Source organism: Cyrtonyx montezumae, unplaced genomic scaffold (assembly GCF_038088225.1).
Source record: "Cyrtonyx montezumae isolate F1298 unplaced genomic scaffold, pur_monq_1.0 scaffold_2, whole genome shotgun sequence".
Lineage (NCBI taxonomy): Eukaryota > Metazoa > Chordata > Aves > Galliformes > Odontophoridae > Cyrtonyx > Cyrtonyx montezumae.
The window spans coordinates 13,524,597-13,549,995 of NW_027071936.1; the positions used below are offsets into that span (position 1 = coordinate 13,524,597).

At 41.1% G+C, this 25,399-nt stretch overlaps 1 protein-coding gene across 4 annotated transcripts; it reads left to right on the forward strand.

The window, feature by feature from the left end:
- The first annotated feature begins 5,760 nt into the window (after positions 1-5,760).
- INTS10 (integrator complex subunit 10) lies at positions 5,761-25,368 on the forward strand. 4 transcript variants are annotated; one of them, XM_065736396.1, is made up of 18 exons: positions 5,761-5,889; positions 6,351-6,418; positions 6,497-6,600; positions 7,162-7,301; positions 7,931-8,012; positions 8,329-8,469; positions 8,850-9,021; positions 9,461-9,630; positions 13,180-13,313; positions 14,273-14,426; positions 15,011-15,093; positions 15,852-16,004; positions 16,976-17,084; positions 17,455-17,534; positions 17,976-18,138; positions 19,175-19,268; positions 23,257-23,334; positions 25,011-25,368. In XM_065736396.1, the coding sequence occupies exons 1-18, from the start codon at positions 5,761-5,763 to the stop codon at positions 25,165-25,167; spliced, it is 2,211 nt and encodes a 736-aa protein (XP_065592468.1). In that variant the 3' UTR covers positions 25,168-25,368. The 4 variants fall into 4 exon arrangements, with proteins under 4 accessions (XP_065592468.1, XP_065592469.1, XP_065592466.1 ...); XM_065736397.1 differs by having other exon boundaries at positions 9,464-9,630; XM_065736394.1 differs by lacking the exon at positions 23,257-23,334.
- The last annotated feature ends 31 nt before the right edge of the window (positions 25,369-25,399 follow it).

The window sequence follows — 25,399 nt, forward strand, 5'->3', positions numbered from 1 at the left end:
ACTATTAAAAAAGAAAATCCTCACATGAGCTTTCCCTGAGGGGGAAACAACATCCATAAGGTTTAAATCGGCCAGGCGGATTTAAGAGGAAGCAGGAAAAAAAAAAAAAGCAGCTCTTTCTGTTGCGTCAAAGAGCCCACTGTGCAATAGGAACAGTGAGCAGAGTTGTTAAACTGGCAAGCCTCTGCTGAAGACAGCTTTTCAATATGCTCTCAGCATCGTCTCCCAGGACGGGCTGGAGACAGTCCCACTCCTTCTTATGAGCTGCGCTCCTTCAAGAGGCAATCGCTCTTAAGGATAGTTCCTATAAACATGCTGTTCAACTGGTTTTGCTGCACACGACGAGACACTTTAGACACAAACCCCCACTCACGTACCAGAATTTGATGTTCCTGGGGGAAACGCAGGCATATTTCAAGCAGCTACCATCAAGCCTGGCTTAAGAGCAGGATGCCATTGATGCCATTGCCAGCTACAACTCTTCTCGGCTTATGTCATTCAGTGTGCTGATAGAAAGCAGTTTTGAAAGACAGCACTGACAGAAAACCTGTAGCGTGATTCTTCTGGGATGCTGTAGTCCAAGCAGCACTCGCTGATTTGAGGAAATCAGTCATCACACACTGCTGACTACCTCTGTGCATACTGCAGAGTGCTCTGGCTATGAGGGGCGAGTTAACCTCCCCTCCTGGGAATAACCTCCACATGACTGAAAACAACACAGGCTGAGGCAGTGTATTTAACTGTGACGGGAGCACGGGAACTGGGCAACCTGGCGAGAGGTGAAGAGACCCACAGCCATCAGCACATCAAAGGATTTGCTACACATACCTCTGCATATGAGAAAACCACCCTGCTGTATGCCTTCTTCCACAGTCAGTGCAAACATAAGCAAAGGCATTCAGAGCACAGGTTGACCTACTCCAGCACGCCCTCATCTGATCAGCTAAACTGCCATCTGGGCTCCTCTAATTATAACGGGAAACCAGGATAACTTCTCAAATGAAAGGACACCAACACATTCTGAGGTGAATATTACTTCAAGTGACGAGGCCACACACACCTGCAAGATGTGCACAGACCCACAAGGAGCAGGAGAAGAACGGAACAGGTCAGAGATACTGTTCCAAATACAAACAAGGGAACAGGCTTTTCAGCATGACTGCAGATCAAAAACAGCTTTAAAAGCAGGACAAACATATGGGTAGATAGATTTTTTTTTCTTATTTCTAGATCTTTCGGAACTGCCGCAGAGATACTAAGAGCCTGAACATGGGGAGGGGAAAGGCAGCAGAAGAAAACAAAATATATCCAGAAGATAGATCCTCCCCATGTTACTTCTTCACTAATATGTCTTCCACAGACAGTCCACCCATCTGTTTCATCTACTTACAGGTTAAAATGAAATCCCCCCCTAGAAAGTGTTTCCATAAGGAGCAGAACATTAGTTTTTGGATAAAGTACAATTAATTTACATATGAAAGATGGCATTTTCTAAGCCTCTGCCCTGCTAACTGAATGCAAACTCCCTTTTGTGCACCAGTGATGCAGGCAGTGTGCTGCTATGCTACCCTCACACCACACCCAGACAACTTACCACTTGCCAAGCTCCAGCTGTAGTGCTACTTCAGTCACGTGAGCATATCTTCAGTGCTGAACTCTGATTAATAATTCTGCCCACACCACAGGGAACAGAACTAAGTCTGGTTCAATGTCCCAAAGCTAACAGCTAGACGAACGTTCCAACATCTCTCATAATAATGCCTGCTCTGAAGCCTAACTGAACCTTTCCTGCTATAAATGGGGATCCCACACAGCTCAGCTCTGTCATACTGTGGGCTGAAGGAAACTCATCCCACGTATTGCATCTGAAGTGCATTTTTTGTTCATCTTAGGACTGTAAAAGTGCAGTTACTCGTACTATGAGCAGGTGTACTGTGAGGTGGATATAACCACATGCATTCCTGATATCCTTTGCAGTCTAAATTACCACGATTCAGTTAAAATCAGGCCAGTGAACGAGAACAGCTTTCAGCTAATACAGAAATGAAGTGGATTGTGCCCAACACTAGTATTGCAAAATCCAAATCGGGATTCAACTCCTAAGACTACAGACAGCCCCAGAACCAGAGACCTCTACTCCATCATCTCATGAGAAGCCATCAGATCTGCAGAACCATGTCCATTTGTACTGACACTGCCATCCATCAATAACAGACACCAGCCTACAGGGAGCTGTATTGGACCACAACAGTCCCGTGCAGTTCCACTCATGTCCCAGTCTCTTTTTGCTCTTTGCGGTTCACCGCTCAGCAGTTGAATCCACCAACCTTCACCTCCACAGGTGAGACAAAAACTTGGTCTCAGCCTCAAAACCTCAGTCCCTGGCAGCCTAGACACCTCTCAGTGATGGGAAATTGCATTGCACAAAACCAACAGACACCAAAAGGGCTAACAAAACAGCTTCACAATATCTAGGTTTTGTGTATACCACATCACTCCCTCAAAAACCCACATCTACAAGGCATCACTTAAAAAACACTAAGGAAACCTACGCTTGTCAGATTTTCTTCCCATATTGGTATAACAGCTTCAGAAAGGATAACAGATGGTGTGCTTCCCCATGCCAAAGCCAGCCTTGACCTCTATAGACCTAAAGAGGAAAGGACAAAGGCCACCAGGTAAGCTGGCAAAGTATAGGTAACTGTCTGCTAGGATTACACCAAGGCAAGACTTCAGAAAGTGGAGAACGACAACACAAAGCCCTCTGCCACACTTCAGTGCCATCTTAAAGCCTTCTTTACGTTGTGTATTGACTGAAGGGTCACAGCAGCATTAAGTCTCAGCTGCAGTGCAGACAACTTGATGCACCACCCTGAAAGTCTGCAACACTGCCTTCACATACCATGTATGCCTGTCCCTGCACCGACTGTATCAAAGATGCTGCCTGATTCCCCCAACCTTGATTTCTGCCACTCAGCTTCCTCAAGAAGCAGGACAATCTTCCCAGGCAAAATCAACCTTGACAGCATCAGATGACTAATGTGCCTCGAAGTCAGCACTGTCTGCTTCCTGTTACAGCAGATGACAAAGCCTCTTCCTGATAAACAAGGCTCATGTAGGCATTCCAGCTGGGTCCTACAGGAAGGAGGCAGTGCACACCAGCAGTCGCATGGCCAAGACACTCAGACCTTCGGCATGCCCTGCTTTGTTCACATTCAAACCACCATCTGCATGAAAACTTGGGAAATCCACGAATCCTGTCTCAAGCTGACAGGACTGCCCAGGCCTGCCACCACCCACAGGCTTGGGATGGAAGATGAATGCACTGAGCCCCTGGCACGTGAGTAGTTTCAGTTCAAGACTGACAGCCCCAAACCACAGAACCTCAGGGGTTGGAAGGGTCCTCTAGAGATGGAACACACTAACCTGCTCAGCTAAAACCAATAGCTTCTGTTGTCAGCACCTTCAAATGCAAGTCCTACGAGATGTGGTAGAAACTCAATACCCATATCCATGGAACTGTCATTAATCCATGGCAACCTGATTTCCTTCTGCTGTGCTAACAAATGCTGATTTGTAGCCATGAGAAATTACCACAGGAATAACTACTACAAGAGTCTATGATTCCCCCCAAAACGGTGATCCCTTTCCTCTTACACAAGAAAACAGAAACGTTGTTTCTTACTCTGATACCACAAAACCTAATACTATAAATACATTAAAAACACTACAGCCTGCTTTTATGACTCCTTGTGAAACTCACCCAAAGCTCTGACATTTGTCTAGCTGGTACCCAAGTGAAGCAGCAGGTATTTAGCAGGGGACTCCTCACACACACATTCTTCAAAAGCAGCTTCTGATACCTGCTATCCTCCTGTTGCCTCTTAGAGCATCATAATCCTGGTCTCAGAAGCAGCACAGAGCAAGCCAGGACCATGCATCCTATCAGACCTTTTCTGTGCAGTTACTGAAGAGAAAAAAATACACACTCTTGTGTTTTGAGGACCAAAAAGCAAAATGGCCTACAGCAGCCTGTAGGTTGGAGAATGGAGACAGTAAAGGAAGATGAGGAAGTGTGCTGCATCCGTTCCACAAGGAACGGCAAACTTTCTGCTGTGGCTCTGTCACCTCTGAATGGTGCATTCATTACATATTTCAGGTTCCTTGAAACTGCAGCTGATGAACACACGGTAAAAGCTGACAAAAGGGTCAGAGAACAGGATCCTGCACTCACTGCTGCGTACTGATAAACCTACAGGGTCAATTGCTTTCAACAAGACAATCCTGCAATAGTTATTACTGTGATAATTTCTCATGGCTCTCAAATCAGCATTTGTTATCACAACAACAGGAAATCATAAAAGGGCACAGAATAACAAAAGTTCCAAGTCAGGAGGAAATCAGCTCCCTCCTTCAGAGAGCAGAGCCTTTGCAAGCATCTCTCTTCTTGAAGGCTGTTGAACTTTATACAGCCTCTCTTCCACAAGCACAGGCCAACACTAGGGTCACAGTGCAAAACCAATGTAGGATTCTCTCCAAAAATGCGTGGGCTTTTCCTCACACAATGCTGGTGGTGACTTTGGTGTAGGACGAAATGGCAGCAGCATGGAGAAAAGGAGATGAGTAAGTTTCCCAGCCCTCAAACGACTCTATTCTCAACTCAAAGACATCACCAGGGACCCCACAATCCCCCAAACTCAAGATCCGTGGCAGCCTACCACAAAAACTCTCCTTCATCTGCACACATTATGAAAGGATGAGAATAAGACAAAATTGCATCAGTCAACAAAGCAAAAAGACAAGGATGTTATCCCTTACCTGCTAGAGACTAAACATTTATTTAAGCTACTTACTGAGAGGACTGCTTCCTACATACAAAGATATATAGTCTTCAGCAACACAAGTTGACACGATCCAAGACCTTAATGTCTGTTGCTACATGAAAAATGAGCAACTACTTGAAAGGAATAAGCAAAACAACACGGAAGAAGTTATAAGTTCACACTCCAGATAAGTAACAGGAAGATCAACATGTAATCACACATCTTAAATTGATAACCATCAACTACACATACGCAAATCCAAAAGTTAATGAAGGTTAGGAAAGTTTACGAGGAGAAACTCTGCTCTCAGCTCTACATTAGTCCTGAACTGGAAGTGTCTTTTATCAGCATGAGCCATAGCAGTGTTACTATGACCTAAGACCCTTACAGAACGGTTTGATTTACAGCAATATCAACATCAAAAAGGGCACTCCTGCGTCACGAGCGCTGGAGATGTTAACTCAGTTGTCTCCAGCCACCATGATCCTCATTACACTGCTCACAGAAACAGGAGCTCTCAAGCCTGGCTCAGCCCTTGAACCACCCATTATCACAGCAGAACTAAGATGCTGAAAAGCAGTACCACAAACCTCGTTGTACGCCACAAGTTCTGAGGACCTAAACGGCTCCCTGAGCTACACAGAAGTACTTCAGCCCTTCCTGCGCACAGAAGCCCTATTTATTCCCGTTTTCCTACTACGTCAGCACCTTCCAGTCCTCCTCAACCCAAAAACAACAGAGCCCCTGAATCTCACTAGCACAAAGATCCCTCTAGTCCCTAGAAAGAGACACCAGAAATGCCGCACGAGCGCAGCCAAAGAAAACAGCACGCTATTGGCCCGCAATATGGCGGCTCCCCGCCCGGCTGAGGAGGGGCGGGAAGGCGGGCGTGACCGCCCCGGCAGGGCGGGGCGCATGCGCACTGCCCGGCAGCAAGATGTCAGCTCAGGGGGACTGCGAGTTTCTGGTGAAGCGAGCCCGCGAGCTGGTGTCGGGAGACCTATGGGCGGCCAAAGCCTGGCTCATCACGGCGCGGAGCCTCTACCCCGCAGACTTCAACATTCAGGTGAACGCTGCGGCACCGGGGCTATATGAAAGCACGGCCTTGCTTGGGGCGCCGCGTTGAGTGACGGGCAGGCCGGCCAATGGCGTGGAGGGGCGGGGCGGGCGGTTGCCGTGGTGACGGGCAAAGAAACCGAAACGGCGTGTCCGTTTTGCGGCTGTCACGCCGCGCCGCGCTCTGGCGGGAGTTGTAGTAGAGTACTCGAGCTGCTCTTTGGCAGATGGCTTGCAACATAGATCGTGTTTCCGCGTTGCGCTTGAGTGCAGACCCTGGTCTCCGATCTCACTGGCTGTTTGGTTCGTGTGAGAATAAAGCCACCGTGTTAATGTATATGCCACAGTCGCCTCCTTTTCATTTCTGCTGCTTGCGTATACGTGTCCTTTGCGGGGATCTGCTCCGTGGCTGTGGGGCTTGGTTTGCAGTTGAAGGGTGAGTGTGATTGCTCAATGCCTTCCCTCCTGCAGTACGAGATGTACACCATCGAGAGGAACGCCGAGAGGACGGCGTCGGCGGGCAGGCTGCTCTACGACATGTAAGTAAGGTGGGGAGCTTTGTGCTGCCTGCGCGTTCCCACGTTGCTCTGCATTCTTTGCCTCGATCTCTGTTACAGGTTTGTGAACTTTCCAGACCAGCCTGCAGTGTGGAGGGAGATCAGCGTGATCACGTCAGCGCTGAGGAATGACTCGCAGGACAAGCAGACACAGTTTTTAAGAGGTAAGGATTTAAGAAGGAAGGATTTTGCTCTGAGAGCAGGGAGAGTCCTGGAGGAACGTAGAGATAAGCCCTTTGGTTTTGTAGCTAGTGGGGCACATCTGTCAGCTGGAACAAAAAGTGCAGTCCAGTAAGCTGGAAAAATGTCATACAGAGTAAGTGGAGGGTCTCTAAGGGGTCGTTGTCTAAATGAAAGTGGAAAAGGTACTTTTTTAGCTAAAGCTAAATATTAGAAGTGGTACGTAAGCAAAAAATGTAAATGAAGATCTTGAAGGAGCATATTTAACTGTCAGATATTATTTTTTTCACTGTTCTACTCATCAGCATTCTTACTTGTTAAGTTTTATGCATCCAGAGAAATGTAGGTTTCCTACAGGCTTCACTCAGAGAGGTAGTGGTTTTGTTTTTGCTTTTTCAGGCTCAGATGTTAAAAAACTGAAAGAAATGAAATGTTTTCAGTCTACACAGCAAGGTCATACTGATCATGTCTTTTACCGTTTCTCAGTCGCCTTTACAGTTCACACACAATGAGTCGTGCTGTTCCTTTTTTTCTTCTTTTTAAAGGATTGTTTGAAACTCTTCCTGGTCGAGTGCAGTGTGAAATGTTACTGAAGGCCACAGAGCAGTGTTTTAACACACTGGAGAGGGCAGAAATGCTACTGCTACTTCTGCGACGCTTCCCAGAGACCGTGGTACAACATGGGGTAAGAGTAGCTCATCGTAAGCATTTTGTTTGTTTGTTTGTAAATACAACAGATATTCCATGCTTCCTGAAAACAGAATAACACATGCACACACAAAGAGTGCTGAGGAGTATTGTAGTCTAAAACACAAGATTGTTTGAGCTTTTTGTATGTAAATTCTCATTGAGGGCAAAGTGCTTTGAAGTCATAGCCAATCAGAGCAACGCTTTTGCTTAGATGTACAAGACTACTGCTAGAGCCCTTTAGATGTGGGTCTACTTATATTTAAGCATCGTTTGAAGACTGTAAAACCTGTTAGTTCTGAAACTAACTCTTCATACCTGCAGCAGACAAGAGTGCACAGGTCAGGCAATGAGCTGCAAATGTAAGGTGTGGTACCTCCATCGTTTCCACCTTTCTGTGCGTGTCTTTACTGATACACAGACAGGCACAAATCCTTTGGTCCTGGTTTTGCTATTTCCTGGCATTGCTTTTCTTCTGGTATTAAGTGGGGCTAGTTTAACTGCAAAGGTACTAGCGCATCCCAACTGAATTATTCCCTGAGTAGCTGCTCGTCTTCATTGAATTGCAATTCCAAAAGTTTCTAAAACCACTGGTCCACCATTTGTTTTTCACCTCTGCTTATACAGGTAGGCCTTGGAGAAACGCTGTTAGAAGCTGAAAATATTGAAGACCAGGAATCCCCAGTGAATTGTTTTAGAAAATTGTTTGGTAAGAAAATGGTCATATTCGTGTTTTATTGTACACGTTTATAGAATAAATCTGTAGTTAATTAAAGTGCTGTCATGGTATTAATATTAGAAACACACTTTATTCAGAATGACAGGCCACTTTAGGGCAGGATGACTATCTGGAAGAAATAGATATTGCAGTCATTCACATGAGGTTCTTTGTGATCCTTTCTGACATTTGATCTGCCAGAGATGGGAATTTACATGGCTAATTGAGAGTCCTTACTTAGGACAAATAAAATTAACAAATTCCACAAATTCTTAATGATATTTGTTTTGTTTCTTTGCTACTCTAGTTTGTGATGTTCTTCCTCTAATAATTAACAACCCCGATGTTCGACTTCCTGCCAGCTTGTTATATAAATATCTAAATAAAGCAGCGGAATTTTATATTAACTATGTAACCAGATCTACGCAGACAGAAAGCCAGTATCAAGGTAAGAGTAGTTTTACAAAATCAGACTTTGCTAGAATACATTTTATCCTTAACTGAATTATGGCTTATAAATGCATCACTTCAAAATAATGTATTTTGAAGAGAAAGATATTAATCAGTTATTAAATATTAATATTAAAGCAGTGTTGTATTATATTGAATGTCTAATTGTACTAATTAGACATTTAATATCTGAATATCTCATGACTGTTTTAACTAATTAGTCCTGACAATATATATACTGAGAGGTAGGACAAAATGTCTAAGATTTCCTCCTCCAATTTGTCAACTCTGATTATGTGTCTTTTTACATTTCTCCTTGAAAATACATCTGTAGATTTGATTTTATTTCTTTCTAAAGAGAAAAGTTTGTTTTCATAGGTTCACAAGATTCATCTGATCTTATGTCTCCAAGCAAACGTAGCTCTCAGAAATACATAATAGATGGTCTTACAGAGAAATCATCCCAGATTACAGATCCTTGGGAGAGGCTGTTTAAAATATTGTCTGTGGTGGGAATGAGGTGTGAATGGCAAATGGATAAAGGAAGAAGGTGAGAAATGTTTACTTTTCCAGCTATTCCTTCTCGAGAAGGATTTATTTTTTTATTTCTTAAGGAGATGGGTCGGAGAAGGACTTTAACGTGAGGAGCATTTTCTGTAAATTCATCACAGCTTTTATTTCAAGACTAAATAATGTAAAGCAAAAATGTGAATCCCTTTCTAATTAGTCACAGAAATATATCCTTGTTGACCAAAGTCATACATAAGAACTACAGTAGTGTGGGATATCCTTTCCTATGTGCCACAACAAATTAAAAGAAGGCAAATATTTAGTAAGGTTTCACTGGTGAGGATTCAGCTTCCCAGTTCCCTGGGATGCAGCTGAGGGGATTTCCTGAGCTAAAACATTAAGCTTTTCATATTCAGTGTGAATTCTTTCCCTTAGTTTTGTGGTCTGGGTAACATGTTGAACTTTTATTTCTTTCTCAGAAGTTTTGGAGATATTTTGCATAGAATGAAAGACCTCTGCAGATACATCAGTAACTTCGATAGCGATGCACATGCTAAATATAAGAATCAAGTCGTGTACTCTACAATGTTGGTCTTCTTTAAAAATGCATTCCAGTACGTCAGCAATATCCAGCCATCGCTCTTCCAAGGTCAGTTTTCAGTGCTAATGTCTCAAAAGATCTTTCCTCGTTAGTCTTTTAAAATTATTGCTTTACAAAGCGACATGGATTCTCTTTAAAAATCTCCCAACACATTATTCTTATCAGCAGAAGTAGTTCAGGACTTCTGTACTGGGTTGGAGCGAAGATCTGTTTAATTTAGTGTTATGGTTTCAGCCTCAGCTAGCAGCAGTTGTGTAGTGAAGAGAGAAATAATGGACCAGATGTTAGGCATAACATTGCTAGGGTTCAGTCCCACTCTTCCGCAGGCATTGTATTTGTTTTTATTTTTTCCTCTGATTTTGATTCTTTGAAGCTGACAGTTCCTTCAGTCAACGGATCACAGTGCTTTCACAAAAAAAGCAAATGTGTTTTTGACTTTGGATCACAGAAAATATATGATTAGTCAAATAAAACCTAAATAAGGAAGTATTTCCTGAAATTCAGTTCTCAAATTCTAACTTGGCTTTTTTTGCATAGTTTAAGCATCGTCTGTGAAGACGTGCTTCTGCATGAATTCTCAATTAATTTCTAAATTGAGCATTTAACATATGAATGTTCTTTGTGGCTTTTCCCGTCCTCTTTAATCTGCTATTGGAGCACTATCAGATTGCTTGGAGCAGCTTGGATTGTTTCTTTAGGGATTTCTTTCACTATTCAGGGATGGACCAGGACCTAAGGGAACCTCATTAATCTTCAGTTTGTTTAGAACTAATTTAAATAGCATCACAGAGAGGAACGTGCAATTCTTAATAGTATGCTCCTCCTTCATTCACTGCTAGGGAATTGCTTGTAGTAATGGTTATTGTAGGTGTAGGGGAACCGTTAAGTGAAGGCCTGAACCGGTAATTGAGCACCTGGTGAAGGGGCATAGCCGGCCCAGGGAGCACAGGTGGAAGGAATTCACGTGTGTGACTGGAAGTGGGGCCAAGCTCCACCCCTTTCCTCACCTCATTTAAGGGCCATGTGTGGAAGGGGAAGGTCTTTTGTGTGGTGTTTTCTTCTTTGGAGTGTTCAGTGACTTATGAGTATCGGTAAGGGGTATAGTTCTGTGTTTATTTATCAGATGGTTGTCTTTGTCTTTCTTGTGTAACTTAAGACTGGTTTAAAGTAGTTATATTTGTTATCTCCTTTTTCTGTTTTCTGTAATCACTGTTTATTCATGCTGCAATGACTGAGTAATAATGAAGTTAAATTTTTAATTGCGTGAGTGTTGTTAAAATGTCCTATTATCTTTTCCTGTTAGAGGCCATGATCAGTGGAGTAATTAAATGCTCAGTAAAATATGAAGTATAAGTTTTAAGGAACTTTGTGGAGTTATTAATTGATCAATAACGATAACTAAGCTCAGAAGACAAGTGATATAACACCTGTTATGTAGAGAAAACTGAGTCATTTAAATTATTACAATACTTTAGTTTTCTTTTTTTTTGTATCCAGACGAAGGTATTATTAAAACGATGTTGTTTTCGCTGGTTGAGTTGACACTGTAAGGCAAGTAAATCTCAGGTGAAGATATGAGTTGTTAAGTTGCATACATGAAAATTAAAGATATCACTCGTGTTTTCAGTATGAACTAGCAGAGGATAATATCTACTGTGGTGGCAGGGTGCAGGACTTCTGGGAAGTTCAGTCACTTATCAGCAAGAAAATATTCTTAAGTTAACTTGTACTCATTTTTTGTCTACCATCAAAGCCCAGTAGTATTCAGTGGTTTTCATATGGCTTATATCGTAAGGGTTTTTCTTACTTTACTTTGAAGAACCCACTGTAGAAATGTAAAGTAAAACCCTATGTGTTTTGGAGGCTTCTTGAGAGATAACTTTTTAGTAGATTTCTTTTATATAATTCCTGTTCCTCTGGTTGAAAAGCTGAGAAGTAAATGAGGCAGTTCACACTTATCAGGCTTGACAGGAGTTGCTATTTAGGCTGATGCTTTTAGAAGTTTGTTTATGACACTAAGTGCTGGAAATGGAACTCTGTAAGCCCACTTTAGACCCCAGTTAAGTCGAGAAACTCAGCATGGCTGTGTGTAGGTTTCAGTAATGTAAGAGAAGGCTTGCAGAACAAGTGCAGGGCGAAGTTGGCTGATTTTAAGACTGGAGGTTTTGGAATAAAGATTACAGTATGCTTGTCTGTTACTGAGAAGAGTGTATCCTTTGGAAAGCAATGCGGTTGTTGAGGTGCTCTGAGTAAGGAGAATGAGTAACAGTAAAACTCATTTCTTTCTTCTCAGGTGTTACAAGGAGGCAACTCTTGAGACTTCTGTGTTAGAACTCTCCCAGCCTTCTCTTGTGGCACATCTGTTTTCTTACAGGTGCTCTTTTCTACATTATGACTTGATGCCTTTTTAAGTGCACACAGCTTATGTTGTTATTCAGTGAAGTACATGCTACAGGACTAATTAATTCAATTTCTGTAGTTGTGTAGGGGACATTTAACCGATAGTTAGTTCCTAGTTTGAATCTAGTTGAAGGAGGTAAATGATCATTTACTAAGCATAGGAGGTTGGTTGGTGTAGCATCAACTTGTGTTGAGATCAGTGTTGTTGTTGCTTACACATCACTTTAGAGTAGGTAAGAGCCCATGTTAAGCTTTTCCTTAGGTCCAGAGTTGAAGTGGATTCTCTTTGTACTGTAGTCTTAAATACATTCTTTCCTATTATGAATGAGGCATTAGTCTTATATCCTGCAGATAGAAACAGCACAAATGCAAGTACAGAGAACACCTGTTGGCATTACTGTGTTTTCTGGCAGAGCTTTTAAAAAGGGCAAATGGATTAATATATTGCCCCTTTCATTTACCTTTCTTGTTGTCTGAGCTTTGCTCACCTCTTTATCATGTGATTATGGTAACTGAGAGAAAATTTTGGGAAGGAAGAATTTTGCAGCAGTGGGTAATCATGTAGCAGTTGTTTTGACAGTGGGGGGTGCAGGCTCACTTGTATGTAATGAAACTTGAGCATTGAGATATGAAATAACTATCTGATTTCATGGGTTGTTCAGTGGTATCAAAGGAAGTTGAGATGATGTGTTTTTCACTTCTACGTGAAGCTTCTGTAGAAGCTTTGAGAGTGATGATAGGAGCTCCTGTAAACTGAAATCATACTGAATGGTTACACTGGAGTAATCTTGTGTCTTTGCCTTACTACCTGCCAGCATGATATTTTGACTCCTAATAAGGATGTTTTGAATATATTGCTGGTTTGTAGCCATTAAGTTCAGAGCCATCTGTTATGTTTACCTAATATTTAGGTAATGTTAGGTAATGCTTTATGAGAAAAATAACTTACTGCCAGAGGGTGTTGTCTGTAAGAGAAGTGTTCAAATATCTATCCTGATGCCTGTAAGGTATTCCTTTGAGTCTGATAAATGCATTATAACCTTTATTTTAAGGCTGCTTTGATGGTAAGTTGCTTAAGTTAACTGCATCTCAGGTTTTGTTCTCTAGCATCACATTCCTTCAGTCTGAATAAGAATCAACTTGATATAAGGACAAGAGTTTTCAGATCAATTGAGATCTTACTTAATTTAAATCTAGGTCCAAATGCACCAAACCAGGCCCCACTGATTCTTCTTGAGGATGTGACCAATGTTTATGGTGATACAGATATTGATCGTAACAAACACATACACAAGAAGAGGAAACTTGCAGAAGGAAGAGAAAAAACAATGGTAAGTTCTCTAGATTTTTCTTCTTGTAAAAGTGCTGAGAGGTTTTGATGCATTTTTAGAGCTACCCTGGAATAGTGGTTTCCAATCATATTTAAGAAACATGCTTTTTTGCTGAGAATAGCAGGAGTAAAACAATTTTTGTAGCAACTTCTGTATGTGTGTATGGCAATTGCTCAGTCATGGCCTGAACTACCAATTGAGCCCCAGGAGCTAAGTCTTGGTCAGTTGTGGGAGCTCAGGTGAAGGCAATTCACCTGTGTGACCTGAAAGGGTGGAGCCTGGCTCCACTCTTCTTAGAGTTCTTTTGAGGGTTGACCTTCACTGAGGAAGGATCTCTGTGGATCACTCTGTCAAGTTTTGTTTATTTTTACTAGCCCAGTTTCTCAGGGATGGGCGAGCCTTCCATTTTCTTCTTTCTTTGGTCCTGTTGACATCACATCATGTATGTGTGGATATTAATGTTTCAGCTTAAAGGAACTCAGCAGAGGCTGCAGAAGCTATGAAAAATGGTAGCAATATCAATCAAACTTTCTACATTTGAAACTCTGAAATAATTAACTGTATCGCAGTTTCGGTAATGAAAAGTCACTTTGTCAATAATGGAGAATCATTTCATAGAATTTCTCTGATGGTAATGTGTACCCTTACATAGGAATATTTTCTTCACATTATGCCACTGTAGGCTTTAACTGCTGATAGGTGAATATATATCCTTCAGTCTTTTATCTGGCTAAAGCACGTCTAGGAGGATGAACTCTTGGGATACTGTTTATCTCACTATTCTGCTGACTTGCTTGGTAGAAAGCCAGTTTGTTCTCATGTCAAAGAAAAGCCAAGTGAGAAGTCACTTAAAGACAGAAATCTCTGTTACAGGACTGCATACTTTTGTTTACTGACTTCACAGTCTTTTGAAACAAATTAAGTACTGAGTCTTTCTTTTTTAATGTATTATTATTCAGAGCTCAGATGATGAGGATCCTGCTGGGAAGGCACGAAGTCGTCATATTGCAGTTAATAAGGCAGACCTAGCAAACTCTATTGAAGTACTAGAGAGCTTTAAACTGGCAAGGGAGAGCTGGGAGCTGCTCTGTTCGCTGGAATCACTGGATAAAGGTAAGGCTAACTACACACCATGCTACGTTTAATTATTTGCTGTCTTTTTAGTTTTGTTTAAGTTGAATTCCTGTCATTAGGAATCCTTAAAATTCAGCTTAGTTTGTATCCCTATTATTTTCTAAGTAAGAAGCTGGTTATCAGTTGATACTTTCATGAATGTTATGTTTCCTGGCTGTTGTGTCATTCTTCATGCCTTTACTTGTTCACTCATGCTTTTTTTGGAAGCAGCTTTCACAGAAGCAGCTATTGATTAGTAGCAGTGTTTCTGGGTGAGGATGTGTTGCTAGTGGCTGCTTTAGTTCATGATCAAGCAAATTGGTTTTACTTTTTCTGATGTTTTCCATGTTATTGCATTAGATAATACTTGATCTTAAAGTAAGCAGATAATACCATTTAACAGCTTGTAATGGGCACTGAGTAAAAGTAATATGGCAATTCATTTGTATTGTAAGGACATCATATATATGAAGGATTTAACGTTCGTACTGTTTTGTTTTTTAAATGCAGTTTATTTCTGTATCATTATTTTTTTTAACAGAAAGCTGTAATGTGCTTTTTTTCTTCTATGATAACTTACGCAGAGTTCACCAGAATTTGTTTGTCATGGAAGACTGAAACCTGGCTTTGGTTAAGAATCTTTCTTACAGACATGATTATTTACCAGGTAAAAAAATAAAAAACTATTCTAAATGACTTCTTACTGTTCTTCTGGTGAGTAGCTCTTCCGATTATCTTGTTAGTTGCCTCGTGGCTACTCCTTTAGGGTATGCAATCATATCTTTCTTAGCAGAAAGCTGTGTACTCTACGTGATGTTCTTGTCTTAGGTTGTGTTTTGGGTCCAGTCGGTATTGCTGTATGGAGGAGACAAGGAGATACGTAATGTGGTGAAATAAAAATGTAGTTTGTCTGCCAGTCCATTCTGTTCAGGTACCATAAATGAAAATATTTTTCAAATCATAGGCTTTAATATGCTGCAGTTAAATTTCTAACTGTCTTGTCAGAAGTTAGACAGACTGATTCTGGATGTCACCCTATCATTCACAGAACAAAGGTTGCTCTTTTATGTGTTTTCCTTGCAATCTTCTGTTCTTGCTGAACAAAACTGTAAGCTTTACTTGACTAAATGAAGTAATAGCTAATGCCAAAGAGAGTGATTTGTTTCACTTAGGAGACATTTTAAAAAGGCTTTTCAAAAAGGAAATGGTTGTCTCTTGCCTTGCAAGTGCTGGACCCACACTCATGTACATAGCACATCATGGAAGAGTTTTTGGTTACTCAGAAATGCTGAAGCCTTCTAATTTGGACACCCTCTGTTTTGAAAGAGTTCTATTAAGGGAATTTTATTTATTTCTTTTTATTTCTTCTACCCATTTTACTCTGGGTAGGCCTTAATAATCTGTTGTTCCATCTTCCTTTTAAAGGGGCAGTACAAAAAGGCCATCAGCAGTCTGCATCACTTGGCAGCTCTTCAGGGCTCTCATTCTCCACAACAAATTACAGGACAAGGATCGCTAGAAAATCAGAGAGCGCTAATCCAGTTAGCAACATGCCACTTTGCCCTTGGGGAGTATCGGGTATGTTCAGTTTACTGTGCACTGCTCTTTTATCACCTGGCCCTGTGGTTCCCAATTGCCTTTGAGTTCTCACATCAGTCTACTTTGAATAGGGTATCAGACATAAGCCAGGGTCTACTTAAACATTGATTAGTTGCAGGGTAAATAATTGCACTTCCTGTCTAATCTGAGTATCCATTACCATCTCCTACATTTGGTAGTTGTAATTTGGGATGTTTAGTCAGAACTTAACCCTAGTGCTCTGCACTGAAAGTATTAAAATACATGGTGAAATTCCTTTTGCTTAGGCTTCTTGTTGCAGGGCAAGAAAAGGGAATTTATATTACAGATAATATAAATTGTGTTCTTAGAAAATAATTTTCAACTGTCAGTGCAAGAGCCAAAATGGTATGACCGGGCCCGACCCCTGAACAAGCTGTTAACATAGTTTTAACATCAGAGTATTGCAAGGTGCATTTCATTGTCAGCTCGTAATGAGTGCTTGAGTAAGGCTCTAAAACCCTCCTAGTACTGTTGGACTTATTTTCTTCCTTTTCAGTTTAATACTTTTCCATTAGAGATACCATTTAAAATCTATTTAGACCTGTTACTGTCTCTAGAAAACAGCATTAAAATTTATAGCACTTGTCATAATGTTAAGTTGTCCTTTTCAGAGCAAGTGTTTAAAAACTATTCTAAGAATTTACTGGGAAGTGTAGTATTTCAAGATGTAATAGCTTTGCAGTTTTGATTTAACCCTCTTCAAAACGACATGGTTTCAAGCTGTCATTGTTTCATATTGTGGCTGTGTCTTTTTACTCAGCTTAACTATCTTATGCATTGATTCTACTGATGTTCTAGCAGCGAGCTGCCTTTTCAGACAAATAAAAAAATGTTTCATCATTTCATCAGAACATAGCTGTACTTAAACTTAATTTAGACTTGTCTATTTCTTGCCTGTCATGTTTCTTGACAATCTTGTCTCTTTTTAGCAAACATGTGAAAAAGTTCTTGACCTTATGTGCTATATTTTACTTCCAATACAAGAAGGAGGTAAAGTACAGGAAGAGCAACCTAAAGTCAAGTCCAAGTTCCGGAAAGGTATGGTGTTGCTGGTACCCTCAACTTAGGGTCATCTCAGTTTTAATGACTGGTTATATATAATGTATACAGTTCTCTTCTAATACTGTGGAAAAGAGGTAGTTCTTGACTCCTTTTTTTTCCTTCAGTTGAGTTCTACTGATACCTACTGTTCTGGGGACAAAGCTCTTACATAGTAAGAGAAGGGAAGAATATATTTTTTTAAATGTTTAACTTCACGTATTTGAATCATTTGTGATTGCCTTCAAAGTTCTCTTCCCTATCTGACTTTTTGGGCAAGTGTATACTCTTTTTTTTGTTCAGATTTCTTCCATACTTAACGGAGTCATAACATGTATAAATAAGTCCATGATCACCTATTCTTTTGCAGGGTCAGATTTGAAGCTTTGGCCGTGTACCAGTAGAGCTATCATGCCTTACTGCCTTCATCTGTTGTTGGCTTGTTTCAAGGTAAGCTATGGTCTGCTAATCTCAAGTCTATAAGGCCTAGCATATGTAGCTGGAGCCCTGAAAGTGCGTGGCCTTATCCCAGTGGTGCATTAGGTGTGAGGGGCTCTACCTCAATTGTTTCTCACCTCAGTGTGTTTGTGGATGGGTGTTTAGGGGTGGAGTAGCATTTGTTCTTTTTCTCCTCTAGTCATTATAGTTTGAGGCAGTATAGACAGCGTTTACCTTCAAGTCCTTCTGCTTGTATCTAGGCTTTCCTTATAGATTACTGGAGAGAATTTGGCTGGGAATTTCCAACTGATTTTAAATATATCGGGGAAAAGTGTAATACACTTCTTATGGAACTTGTTGAGTATTTGCACAGATGTGGGTAAGGTAAATCCAGTCTATTTTGAAGAGTCATGTGATGTATTTTCTGAAGGCTGTTATTTTCTTTCCCTGAAGCTCAGAGCTTTCACTGACAGCAGAGATGATACAGCATTGGGCCATGTGATTGTTCTGCTTCAGCATGAGTGGCCAAGGGGTGAAAACTTGTTCCTGAAAGCCATCAGTAAAATCTGCCAACAAGGGAACTTCCAGTATGAGAATTTTTTCAACTACGTCACAAGTATCCTTTTTCTAGCTGGGAAGTCTTTCACATCCAAAGCTCTTTGTCAGAGATATTGAGAAAGCTCTTGGGTATTTTCAGCAGCAGCTCCTCTCTGATTAGTGTTCTGAGTTATATACACTGTGAGCCTTTCACAATAAGTGGCAGTGAATAATGGACCATAAAGAAGCCTTCTGTTGCCTATTCTGGCACTTCAGAGCACCCTTAAGTACACTGTAGTTAATAGGACTTCAGAAAATCAGTAGTAGCTTTGGGAGTCTTTACAAATATGCCACTGTCCTACAAGGTTGTTGTGCTATGCTGTCCTTAGCTATGGATCACTACAATGGTGAAGTGGCTTCTGACTGTTGAACCGTGGTCATTATTATTGTTTGAATGCATTGTGTGGGTAAGCTTTTGGGTTGAGTAAGCTAAATAATATTAGGGTTCTTGCAAGGCATGTCTGATGTTTTGTCAGCTTTCTCTCACATGCTTGGATCAGTATACACACACAGCTTAGTGTTTAACCTGTGTAGACATCTAACCACTGTCCCCAGAAAGCGTAGTTTCAGATTTATGTCTGAGACAATGAGAGCCCTGTTCAGAGCCTGCAATAATGGCTGTGTTAAAGGAAGAAAATAAGCTGTTAAATCAAGGACAAAATAGGAAACAAAGGGTGATTTGTACCATTATGGGGGCCTGCCTATTCTTCAGTCTCTGCATCACTATGCACTGCCTGCAGTACATACGAGAAGCTAGTGAAGTCAGCCAGTGAATTTGTTGGGAGTGGTACAGGCCTAGTGACAGGAGCTTTCCTTGCAGTCAGACTACATACAAAAAAACTGACAAACTGATGTGTTTTACACTTCTAAAAACAGTACTTAATTTCCGGAGGGCTGGGAATGCATGCTGTGATCTTGTTTATCACTTTCAGAAATCTGTTGTTTTAATAGCTGTTAATTGTGGCTGTCCTTTGGGTAGTGTGGTCTCAGATGTGCAGGAAAAGGACACGTGTTCACTATGTTTTTCCTTTAAGAGTCTTTAACGTTTTCTTCAGATATTGATATGTTAGAAGAATTTGCTTACTTAAGAACACAGGAAGGAGGGAAAATCCATCTGGAACTGTTGCCAAATCAAGGGATGCTGATCAAGTAAGAATGAAAATATATTGACTTATTTTTTTAAGTAAATTATATTCTGTCTTCACTTTTAATATTCAGTGTATGAAGTCTGTCAAAGCAGTGAGTTTTAATGTAGAGAGTTGCATAAAGTTGCTAAATCTCTTATTCAGATTCTTCTATTGACCCATGAACTCCTCTATCAAGTTCTTCACCTTTAAATTCCTTTGTTCATAAGCATTGCATTTGCTTTACACTCGTGTATTATAGTGATTGCCAGACTGCTCTTCCAGCCTGAGGCTTGACTTGCGTTTGCAGGAGTTCTTTGAATAATTATGCACGAGCGTGAGGTGCTAATAATTTCACTGAATGATAGTGCTGAACAGAAAGCACTACTTGTTGCTAATAGAACTATGAAAGACTTAGTTTAAAACATCTTAGGCCCCAGGTATATAACCTGTTGTCTGAGCTAGCAGGTCATCTGTCATTATGTCCTGAACAGCTTATTCTACTCAACTTGTTACAGGATAGTGAAGGGAATTAATAAATCAGATTAACTTGCATGGCATTCTTTGTTTGGAGTCAAGACGGAATGTGTATTGGTTGCAGGGTTCAAGAGGCTTACTGTTTGGGAATATCCCAAGTGTTTACTAGAACTTGCTGTATTTGGGTTTTTGAAAGGGAGACTAGTAAAACTGGTCAACATGCCAGTTCACATAGCTGTGTTCTGGCTGTTGTTTTCCTAAGTGGAACTGAGCTTAAGTTTTCAGAAATAGGAGACTAGCATAAGGTAACAGTGTCCATATTTGAATGAGTGAATCAACTTTCCTGGGTTCTCCTTTAAATTTGTGATTTTCAGACTGCTCTTCCTGTATCTCACTGCTTGTAGACGGATGCGTGAAAGCTAAAATCAGGGTATGCTGCTGGAATGGCCTGCCTAGGGAGGTGGTTGAGGCACCATCCCTAGTGCTGTTCAAGAAGCGTTTAGATGAGGTGCTAAAGGATTTAATTTAGTAGTTGGGTAGAGATAGTGATAGGAGGATGGTTGGACTAGATGATCTTATAGGTCCTTTCCAACCTTATGAACTTATGAACTTTATGATGTTAAATTATAGTCTTGGTCAGCAAGAGCATTTTGTACTGTAGGCCACACATAGTAACTACAATTAGTTGTAAAAGTTTAGTGCTTTTTCAGTGGATCACTGCCTTTAATTTATGTGGTAGCTGTTACTTAGTGTTCTGCCTCTGTGAGCAGGGTTTCTAGTGAGACATACCTTTGTCCTCCTTCTGACCAGTGTTTTGTTTTCTAAATGATGACAAATGTGTGGAGAAACAGAGGTCCATACCTTTGTGCTTGTTATACCAGCTGAAAAGGCTGAGTCAAGTGTGTAACCTGGTTGAGATCTGTCAGAGAGGAACCACTTTGTGAGAGAGAGAGTGGAAAAGAGATGGCATGGTACCCCAAATACCTGGGGCATAGGGTAGCTTATTGCCTCCCCCAACTTGTTTTTATAATCATATGCCAGCACAGCCCTGTTTCCTAGGGTGTTAGATAGCTTCTTTTAAATGGTTTGGTGGCTGAAATGTGCAGACTGGCTTTCATCTTTCAAAATTCTCAGCTGTCTGGTTATTTGAACTGCTGCACCATCTTCCTAGCTATCACAGAGGCAGCTCAGTTTTCTGTTCAGTCACACATAGGAAGCCTCCAATGTTTTCTGCCATTGCAGCCCAAAGACTGAAATCGTTCCTTAACCTGATCTTTTTGAATGAATGACCAGAGCAGTCCAATGTTGTAATTAACAGTATTACAGTTATGTTGTTTTTTAAGGATGAGTTAGTGTATCATCACTTGTTATAGAAAGTTTTCTCTCCAGGTGAGTTGTACGTTCTCATACCATTGTTTTCCTCAGTACCTTACACCTCAGGGGAGACTATTCCTTTATCTAAACCCAGGAAAGTTAACCACACTGTGGTTTGAAAAAGCTGATGCATGGTCTTGATAGCCTTTCAGTTTGGTCCTGCAAAATGTATGATACAGCTTGTGAGGTTTCCCTTTCCTTGTATCTATGGTGGGAATATGAACCTTCATGGTTCTTATTCCACGGAGGGTCCATGGAATTCCATCTGTATCAGGTGATAGAGCTGGCTTCTTGTTTGCTCAGCCAACAGGACTTCTACAGTGAGCTTGGATTTGAGCTGTTATTTGCCTTTAAACTCCCTTCTAGACTAGATGTTTTCTATTTCAACTCATTACCTGTGGCAGTGTTAGCTAGTGAGGTTAAACAGGACAAGAATGGTATGCAAGAAGTGACTGATACCATGCTTGTGTTTTTGATAATCTTTGTCTAATTACAGTGATCTTAGATTAATTACAGTGACCAAACACTGCAGGAGCTTGATGTGAAAGCCGATGAGTTTTCTACTTGTGTTCCCATTCCCAGTTCATCTCTCATTGAGGATGGAGGAGCAAATCTCACTTGATTTTAAGTGAAACAAATCATACTGAGTGTTGTTTTTGATTGTGCATTTGGGTATGTTTACTTTTGACTGCTGATCTTAAAAACACTTAGGCAGACAGTTGTGCAGACTTGAGTTTGCAAACCTCTTCCACAATGGGACCAACAGTCCCATGTCTTGCTGTTACATTTCATTTTCTACTTCCCATGTCCATTTGTTCAGATATTGTACTCAATCATGATGAGCTCTTTGATATAATATTCTCCCGTGATTGATTAATTCCTGTGAATGTTATTTGAGTTTTCTTAACAGTGCTGTGGGGTTTCTGTGCTCCTAAAATGCTCCTTCCTTACTTGAGGTGAGGTTTTTTTTTAGTATAGGTCTCCATCCATATTGATTAGGTTGTACGTACCAGTCAGCCCCTCTGTGAGATCTGAAGGTAGGCGCCTAACTCAGTAGTAGAGGCATATATATCCATGTTGGCTTCTCAGCTTGTTCTTAGCTCGAGTGCGTAAGTGAGGCTTACATTGTTTGGAAACTTGGGTTAAGAAACTAGGCCTGTTCCCATTCACCTAGTTTCTCATGTCTCCTTAAGTAGGGAATTAGATTTGCTCTAGGCTATTTTATGATATTATTTTCCCTGCACACACTGAGCTTAGTTAGCACACAGAGATGAGGACTTAACTTCACAGATGACAAACTGAGGCACTTTTTGGACGGTAGTTCTCATGGGCCTGGGTTGTAAATGTCTCCTCAGGTATTCTTCTTGACAAAGGGAGGTTGCTCTGAGTGGGCATTTCTGCCATGATACTGCCATCTTTTAGCAGCTTGTGTGCAGCTGGGATTTGAAACAGTGAAAAAGGCATCTGTGGACTAACTAAAGGATGCGTATGCAACCTGTTACAAATACTGTCATGTGTTCAAAGTGGCTGGTACTTGCTGTGCATGTGTACTTGGCTTGAGCTCAGCAGCATATCCCTTACCTCAAGCTGTGGGCTCTCCCCGTTCACTGACACGCTTTCACTGGCTGTGCAGGGAAGCTGTGGTATCTGCAATGCTCCTCTCCAACCCTGTAGTTTTATTGTCCTCTTATCCTACGTTTAATAAGAAAAATATTTCTTATTCCTATACATCAACTATATTCATAATTATATATAGAATAGATGGCCTGAGAAAAATGGTCTTCAGTGTGACCTAGGTGAGACAAAAGGTTGGACACCTGGGGGTTAAACCTCTTCTGATGGGCACGCTTCCTGGGACAAGTGACAACAGTTTATTGTGATACCATTGTGAATTGGTTTCTGCACCTACTGCTGTTCTTTCTCCACGCAAATACGCGTATCTGTGTAGACTACTTTTGCTGAACAGCCTTAATGATGGAATCTGGGGATGTTTGTATGTTCAGTGCTGTTCAGGTCCTGCATTCCATAGGCTGCTTGATGGTCACAGTGCTCTTGGGCTCATGGTAGTTTCCTTGCCCCTTTTTTTTCTGGACAGTTGTTTTGCACCAGGGGATGAATTGGTGTGTGGGTGTTTGAATACTGCTATTTGCTATTTTTTAAAGGACTTCTAGCCCTCCCATGGGGTTACTGCAGCAGGAATTCATACCTGTGTTACAGCCCAGCATACAGACTGCTGACAGGTACCAAGTGGAAAAACCCCACTCATAGTGTACTGTGTTTTGTCAACGTGTTCTACTGCCCATGGTTTTCAGCAACTTATTATTCAATCTTTTTTTTCCCTCCATTTGTGCCTACATTACCTGGCAAACCATGTTGTTCTATATAACATTTCTTTTTATTTTTCCCATAAGTTGCCAGTATGTGTCCTTTCAATTTTAATCAATAACTTTTGAATTAAACTGAAATGTAGAAATTTGCTGAAATAATAGCATGTTCAATCACGTATTAGCGAATGCATAACTGTGTGAAGTTAATATGGGATCCATCTGTAGCTCTTTCTTGTCAGTTGAGCTGTTCTGAAATGTTTACTTGTCCAGGTGTTACTTGACAGATGTCTTCAAGAGTTCTGCTGGCTTGGTAGCTGTAGGCTGTTACAAGCTTTAGGTTCTAACTGATCATAGTACTCACCTGCCAGCAGTGTTTAAGGTGGTAAATGTGGAAAATCTGGTAAATTGTGGATCCTAGAGTATTTTCAGTGCAGGTTTGCTTTGCCCAGCCTAGCTCTAGTCTTTAAGTAGCCTCTTTCTGTTTCCCATGTTTAACAGAGGTCTCTGCTGTTTCAGCAGTAGGGGAGTGACTGCGAACAGAATTCCACTTCGACAGTTTTCCTTCAGGTTGTAGAATTGCTGATTTAATTGAAGGTGGAATGCTATTTTTGGTTAGTGTAACTCCTTGTCTTAGCAGTACTACATTTTCAGCATTGGCCTAAGTGCCTTCACTGTTTGTTTCCTTTCTGTCTTTCGCTGTGCACGCTGGGTTTGGTCCAAGTATTTGCTTCTGAACTCTGTCTCAGGATTTCTTTCCCAGTTAACGTTTTCACTTGTTTCTCTTATTTGATTTATGCTGTTTAGTAGTGCTAAGGCTTTCATTTCAGTACATACCCCTTGCCTCTGAGACCAAGCTTGCAAATAGATGCTGTGAAGTCTTGGTCTAAATGTGCAGTTCAGGATCAGTGTGAGTAAAGCCTGGTGCTTTGGCACTGCAGGACGCTGTTAGATGGACAAGACTTTAGCTATTGAGCGTAACCCGCCAGCATGAGGATGAAAGGCTATTAATAAGCAAGGCCTTTTCCAGGGCAGTGATCTGAGTTTCACCAGCCAGCAGTGCTTTAGCTTGCTCAGTAGCAGCCCTTTTGTTCTGTTAGAAAACAAGTCTTGATCTTCTGCTTAGAGGAAGAACTATTCCTGGTGTCTGGTATCTCCCTAAGAGCTGACTTCTACTGGTGAACACAGCCTGGCTTGATTTCTATGCTTCGTGTTGGCCTGTGAAGTGTTTGCTGCACCTTGCATTAATCAGGACACATAAGATTGTGTGTCTCTTAATGCACCCTCTATGCAAGCAGAACGTGGTAAAATGCCAGGTCTTCTGTTAGCCAGAACAGCAAGGTTTTGTTTCTCAACAGCCATTATAACCAAAGCCTTGCAAGTATAGTCACAGAACTCAAAGCTTTTGGAAGACTTATACAATACTCAACACTTTGTTTTCTTTTTAAATAGCCTAGTTCAAACTTCTGATCTCCTATAAACTCAGGTGTGGTAGATGCACAGGTAGTGACACGTAGTGCCTTTTAAATTTCTGCAGTACACCAAATAACTCTGATTTGGTTTTTGTCTCTCTCTTTCCTTCACGGCTCAAGGCATCACACAGTTACCCGGGGTATAACTAAAGGAGTGAAGGAAGACTTCCGCCTGGCCATGGAGCGCCAGGTCTCACGCTGTGGGGAAAATCTCATGGTGGTTTTGCACAGGTTCTGCATTAATGAGAAAATACTGCTCCTTCAGACTCTTTCTTGAATGGACTGGACGGTGGTGTGCTGTCTCTCGGGGAGAGAGAGGAAGGCTTTTAGTTATACTAACAGCAGCAGAGCAGTGGCAAAGCCACTTGCAGAAAAGTTCAGAAGTTTGCTGTGAGCTACAAATTCTGCAGTATGCAAACACAACTCAGTTTTTGGTGACTGCTTGGTTTCCTCATGGAGGTAGATAAAACTTTATAAATAAAACTTGGCTTAACAAGACTTCCATGTTG